At 42.1% G+C, this 7,019-nt stretch overlaps 1 protein-coding gene across 2 annotated transcripts; it reads right to left on the bottom strand.

Annotated features, from left to right (window-relative positions):
• Positions 1–244: 244 nt before the first annotated feature.
• Positions 245–2,943, bottom strand: LOC125534064 (probable protein phosphatase 2C 43). 2 transcript variants are annotated; one of them, XM_048697365.1, is made up of 5 exons: positions 2,430–2,943; positions 1,441–1,805; positions 892–1,128; positions 695–756; positions 245–597 (listed from the first exon to the last, which is right to left on the bottom strand). In XM_048697365.1, exons 1-5 carry the CDS (start codon positions 2,746–2,748, stop codon positions 519–521), a joined length of 1,062 nt encoding a protein of 353 aa, XP_048553322.1. In that variant the 5' UTR covers positions 2,749–2,943; the 3' UTR covers positions 245–518. The 2 variants fall into 2 exon arrangements, with proteins under 2 accessions (XP_048553322.1, XP_048553321.1); XM_048697364.1 differs by having other exon boundaries at positions 247–756.
• Between the last annotated feature and the right edge of the window lie 4,076 nt (positions 2,944–7,019).

Raw genomic sequence — 7,019 nt, 5'->3', positions numbered from 1 at the left:
AAGTGCATATCAACAGTTTAAGTACCACCACATATAGAAAAATAGCCTTTTTCGATAAAGGATATTTCACTCAACTGAAGCAAGAAAATTAAGCTAAAATGAGTGAACAAAGGAGTGACAAGAGTTGCAAAGTTTTATCAAGGCCCATCTCAGATTTTCAGGTAATAAACCGAAATACGAGCCAAGCTTCAACTCTCGTGCACATTAGATAAACCACCAATTCCAACAAACCACATTCCAGGAGAAGAGCTCAAAAATACCATATCTTTACTGATAAGCAATTATTGATGAACGTCGTCGGGCTAACATTGCTTATTATTATAGGACAGTAGAGAAGCACTGTAGCCGGACATTGCTAAGAATTGCACGACAATTCCAATATGTGCCATGAAGTTATATACATTATAGTACTCTGCTATGCAATAACAGAACCAAAAGAAGGGTTCAAAGTGTAAATTCAAGATTACAGTGGAATGATAAAGACAAGATCACTAGATTAGTATATCAAGAAATGCTATTTAACCCTGAAAAGCTGGAGGAGCCTCCTGACTCAACAAACCCACGAACTGAAAGTTCAGGAGCAGAAGCATTCCCCTCCTGCAGTAGCCCATGATCAATGAAAACTACAACAACTGTGATGTCATCATGGAAGAATCGACGGACCCCTTTCTCTAGTTTCGTAATATCGTTGTACCTCATTTCCCTCTTCCGTGCAGCTTCTTTCAAAGCTGCTTTGATCAGCCTCCTTGCAATACCCTGCAAAAGAAGAAAAGCAGAATTTAGACAGCAGCACAGAAAAAACTGCTTATTCATAAGCAAAGTTTCCCCAAAATAATATTACAGGTCCATCCAGAAAAGCAAAGACAGAGGGTGAAATGATGAAGAACATACTTCACGTGAATTGTTGTGCACGATTTCGACGGCTTGCTGGTTCGTAAGGTGCTCCCACAATCCATCCGACGCAAAGATAACAAAACTATCTTGTGGACGAATAAGTCTCGTACTTATTGATGGCTCGGAAGTTAGAACAGGCCGTCGGAGAGGCTCGGAGAGATGGAATCGAGTTATGGACGGATCAACAGCGAATTCTTGCTTCTTTAAATATGCATCACCTATAGACCTTGAAACCTAAGGGCGAATCAGACGAATGTTCCGAAGAAGAATAATTCAGAAGATTTAATAACAGTCCTAGATGACATAACATATTTTCCAATAAAAACACCTGAACATAGTGATACAACCCTGCACCTAGTGACCACCTGTTTGTCGTCAGATACATATACTAAATTAATCACTATTTACTGTTCCTTGAGAGATATGCTACTAAAAATAGAAGGTTGGTCATCTTCTTCCACAACAAAAGTATAAAGTTAGTACTCCTGTATGTTTACCCAGGCTTCATAAATACAGGACTCGTGATAAAAGGTCTGTATTGTATACCTGTATAATGCCTTTGATGCGCCAGACACCATTTTTCAGGACAACAATCTGTGAATCATCAGGATGAAGAGATTTAAGCTCCTGCCTCACTTCCTCGATGCTTGCGTTGTGGTCTCTCGTTAGCTGCTCGGCAACAATCTTGTTTGATCCAACTAAACAGCCGACAACCGCCCGAGAATCGCCAAGATTGGCCAGGTACAGTGTTTTTCTCCATATGACACCAACCAGACAGCAAGATCCGATGGCAGCTATAGAAGGTTTTATCAGGTGTGTCCTGCGCACAAGCGACAGGAAGCCTTCCTCTGTAGCAGAAAAGGCATTTCGGACAACATTCTCAGATACTGCTCCGCTTTCTTGGGCAAGACCTGTAATAACAACAGTTTCCATTAAAAATGGGTAAACAGTTTAATGAAAAAAATCCTTGTTATTACAGTACTCCTACTAATTAACACTAATAATAGTCAGGAAGGTGAATCAGGATATGTGAGGTGCAGCAATCATCAAAGGAAGTAAGATAAAAGTGAAACCCAGTTGGACAAATGGTATTTCAAAATTCCATTCGTCTTTACAGTGGCACAGATAAAAATAGCTACTCCTAGATCATGTTGTACTGAGGCTCTCGCTGGGACATTGATAAAAAACTGTGCTCGCAGACAAAATAGCTACTGGCAGCTAGTAGTACGTACTCCCTCCGTCCGAAAATACTTGTCATCAAAATGAATAAAAAGGATGTATCTAGATGTATTTAGTTTTAGATACACTCATTTTTGTCCATTTTGATGACAAGTATTTTCGGACAGAGGGAGTATAAATCAAGGAAAATCCTCGAGAGAAAAATGCAAGTTGTGTTACTGCATAGTGCATATTGCTTAGGCAATTCTGAGGGGGGGAAACAACTGCTACCAATTTGTAAGCTAGCGAACAGCACAAGTACAGTGACAAAAACATAGCTGAAATAAATGGGGTGGAAGGAAGGGGACAGTACGTACGGACGAGGTGCGCGGAGAGGTGGTTGGATATGAAGCGGGAGGCCTCGGCGCCGCCGTGGCCGTCGTAGACGCCGACGAAGGTGGCGGCGGCGCCGGTCTCGACCTGGCTGTAGTCCTCCAGCACCTCGTTGGCCTGCACGACGGCGAAGGAGAAGTCCCCCGCCGCGTGGCGCCCGAGGTCCCGCGACCAGAGCAGCAGGTCGTCGGCGTCGGCGCCGCTGCCGCTGCCGCCGTCCTCATCCCTCCTCGTACTCGTAGGCGCGTACCTCCGGACCCGGTCCCAGCACGCGGACGCAATCTTCTCCAGCCACGGCCACATCCCACATTTGGCTCGCCCCGGTGCCCAAGAGAAGAGAGCTAGCCCCGAACACGTCGACGCAGTTGCTTGAAGCTCTGACCTGAGCTGCCTACTGCCCCATCACAGATCACAAAGCCAGGTCACCCCTTCCCTTGTGCCTACGTACCGAGAAGGTGGGAGCAGTGGAATATTACTACCAGAGTGCACTCCGGTGCTGCGTGTGCGTGGTGTGGGGGCCCCGTGGCGACCATTATATAGGCTTTTTCCCGGAGATGAGCCTGTGAATTTCAGGTACCTGCCGGAGACCTATCATGGAAAAAGCGCGAAAGGGCAAAAAAGCGCAGCTCCGGTAGTGATGGTTTTCAGGTACTTGCCGGAAGGCTTTGACTTTTTGCAGCTGCATTCCCTTTCTCGCTTCCCTCTCCGGCGAGGACTCCTATCGTTTAGGGAAGGGGTCATGTGATCTTCTCCAGATAATGGTACGTAAAGCGAGATTGCAGCGGCGGACAGCCCGAGCCCGGGGGCGTAAAGGGGTCGCCCGACAGCTACGCCGACCCAACCCAACCGTGCACCGGCTACCGTCCCGATCTCCGGGAAGCGATCGATGGAGAAGAAAAGCCCTTGCAGAAATCACATAAAATGACCAAATGCACGCACGGACGCACTGTACTGTTATAAGTACGTAAGCAAACGATAGCACGTCCCGCTTTACAGATCAGAAAGCGCACTCCTGTGTGCAAGAAAAAGCGCGGGAGAAGCCGTCCGTGGGCGCTGACAGATGAGTCGAGCGAGCACTCGAGTCGAGCAGTTGGCGCGCATCACCGGGAACCTGTGACACCGCGCGCTCGCGGACCGTCTCGTTAGCTGTACGCCGGTCAGAGCTCTAGTCTAGTGGAGGCGCTTGCGGTACGGCTGATGTCTAAGCCAACGTTGGCATCGCGGCGATCGGTCCTGGACCCGATCCATCCATCCATGATACGTATCGCGCGCTGCCGAGAGAAGAGGAGAGATCGGACCGTACTGCACGCACAGGCTTGTGAATGTGATTTTCAGATAAGACTTGAATGCAAAGGGCACTGGCCTAGCCTAGTAGATGAATGCAACGTGCACCAGATGGCATGGGCCGCTGCGCCTCCCGTCAGCGGAAAACAGCCGGCGCTCGCCTGTGTGCCAAGCGATCCGGCCAGCGCCCTCGCAGCAACCCCTAGCTTGACTTTACCGGTCTCCAGAAACGACGTTCATGCATGTATCTGATGCAAGCTCTGGCTTTTGCGTGCTCTCTTTTAGGTAGGGTTGGTCGCGCTTTCCCCGGTGGCGGACGGACGGAGAAGCGCACCCGCTGATGATGATAAGAGTGGAAGCACATCATCGATCCATCCTTCTCCTGTAGCCCGGTAGTACGACGGATCAACGGTGTGTATGCACCGTGTGTTGACATACACTATTGCAGGTGGAGGGGATTGGAAATGGACGTGATCGACTCACAAGTCACCAACGTCTCCTAGGCTATGTTCAAAGAAAGAAAGAAAAAATGTCTCGTAGGCTTTTCAGACTACATGGTTCTTACGCAAACGCTTATATATACGCGCATACACTCACTCCTATAAATACATACACGCACACCCTGAACACCTCCGAGAAACTGAGCCGGCATATCATTTTGAGATTTTACGAAGACGCCACCTCAGAGTCGACGGGAATGTCTCCTCCCACTAAACGCGCATCGCCGGAAATCCTAAAATAAATTCAGAATAAATGTGAGCACCGAGACTTGAACCCTGATGGGCTGGGCCACTGGCCACCTAATCATCCAACCACAGGTTACTTCGCTACTACATGGTTTTCTTTGAGGGCTGGTGTAATCGTGCATGTACACACTGTGGCTTGCTTGTAAATTTAGACGAAGAGGAAAAGAAACTATTGGGATGACTAATCTCACTTTATCTCTTATTAATAATAATTGATTGACTTTCTTCACCATGCTTGGCTATCATGAAACTATTTGAAGCCCTACTGCATTCTACTCCCTCCGTCCCATAATATAAAATGTTTATGCAAGCTATGAGACGAAGGGAGTATTTTTTTTTATATGCACACCTTTTTTTAAACGGGGGCAAAAGATATGCCTTGTCCATTAATTAAATGGTATTGCTATGTGATTTAAGGAAGTCTCAGTCAACTTCACAACCGTTGGATAAACTACGAGGAGATGCGTACTGGTTTGGGCATGGTTCTGTTTCAGGTTACGTGTATGGGCAAGCGATTCAAATAGGGGCAGTGATATGTCTCGCTTATAGCAAGACCTAGCGTGCTCTCGTGTGAGGCGCCTCCGTAAATGGGCCGGTCCAGGTGTGCGGGACGCCATGGCCTCGTTTTTTCTGGGTTTTTCTTTATTTCTTTCTTACTTTAGGTTATACTACCAAAAATTCTAAATAAACATATTACAAAAACACTTTTCATAAAACATTTGAAAAACTTGTTCAACAAGCATTTGAAAATTATATAATGTGTATAAATAAAATATTTCTCATGTATACGAAAAATATATACAAAAAATATACAATATGTTTGAAAAAAGTTGATAATGTACTCCCTCCGTCCCAAAATAAGTGTCTTGACCTTACTACAACTTTGTACTAACTTTAAGTTGAGAAACTTATTTTGGGACGAAGGGAGTATTTAACAAACGTTAATCAAAAATTTGAATAAAGAAGTTAAACAACCATTTGAAAAATGTTAATCAAGCAATTCAAAATGTTAAATGTGTATAGAAAAAATGTTGATGTATCCAAAAAGTCAAACTTTGTATTTAAAATATGTTACTCAAGCATTTGAAAATATTAAAATGTGTACAAAAATGTTGAACATGTACTAAAAAAATATTAATCTTGTATATGAAAAATGATAATCAAGCATTTGAAAAAATTGTATAGAAAACATGTTGACAATGTATTAAAAATGTAAATCAAGCATTTCAAAAATGTGAAATGTGTACAAAGAAAATGCATCTAAAGTATATGAAAAATGTATACAAAAAAACATACAATGTGTCTGAAAAGGTTGATCATATAGTTATAAAATCTTAAACAAGCATTTGAGAAAATGTTAAACAAGTATTAGAAAAATGTTAAACAAGTATTAACAAGATGTTAATCAAGCATTTCAAAAGTGTTAAATGTTATAGAAAAAATATTGACGATGTATTAAAAAATAGTAATATTTTATTTGAAAATATTAATCAAATATTTTATAATGATAGTTGTATAGAAAAAATGTTGACCATGTATTAAAAAATTTAATATTGTGTTTAGCAAAATATTGAACAACTGTTTGAAAAATGTTAAAAGTGTGTGTAAAAAACTATTTAGCATGTATTTAAAAATATTTTTGACGCACACGAAATATATAGAATGAAAATCAAAAGAAACAAAGAAAAATGAAAAAAAATCAAACCAAAAAAGAAACCAAAGAGCAAGGGAAACAAAAAAGGAAATGAAGGAGACAAGTGAAAGAGAATGAAAAAACAGTGAATACAGAGAAAAAAAACCAATGAAAAACAAGAGAGATACAAAAAGAAACCAAAGAAGAAGAAATGAAAAAGTGAAAAGCACGAAAGAAACAAAACAAATGAAAGGAAAGCATGAAAGAAACAAAAATAAAAGAAAACCAGATAAAATAGTGAAACATAAAGAAATCGATGAAAAATAAGAAAGATACAAAAAGAAACCAAAGAAGAAGAAGAAGAAGAAGAAGAAGAAGAAGAAGAAGAAGAAGAAGAAGAAGAAGGGAAATGGAAAGCCTGAAAGAAACAAAAGCAAATTAAAGAAAACAAAAGAAGATAAAAACGAAGAAAACTAGTGTAAACCCCCCCCCCCCCCCCCCCCCCACCACACACACACACACAAAAAGTGAAAACAAGAGAAAAACCAGAGCAACAAGGAAAAAATAAAAAAACATAAAACCCAGAGAAAACCAAGACAGAAACAAAAAAAGAAATGAGGTATAATAAAAAATCGAAAAAGAAATAAAAACAGAAGAAAACGTAAAAGAAAACGAAAAAAGAGAAAGAAAAAATTAAAATAAATAAATAATAAACCAGTGATAAAGAAACGAATAAAGGAACAAATGGTGAATGACCAGGAAAACAAGTTATGCTGACCTGCCCATTCGCGCAGCCCTGCAGAAATCTTCAGGCAACGGGAGCTATCATCAGCGATTCCTATTCGGTGCTTCAGGCGCTCATTAATGTGTATTTTGCAAACGGGCGCCCGAAGCGTCCCCGCGCTAGGCCG

The sequence above is a fragment of the Triticum urartu genome, chromosome 2 (genome assembly GCF_003073215.2).
Source record: "Triticum urartu cultivar G1812 chromosome 2, Tu2.1, whole genome shotgun sequence".
Taxonomy (NCBI): Eukaryota; Viridiplantae; Streptophyta; class Magnoliopsida; order Poales; family Poaceae; genus Triticum; species Triticum urartu.
The sequence above is the reverse complement of the archived record's forward strand: the minus strand, read 5'-3'. Positions and strand labels throughout refer to the sequence as shown.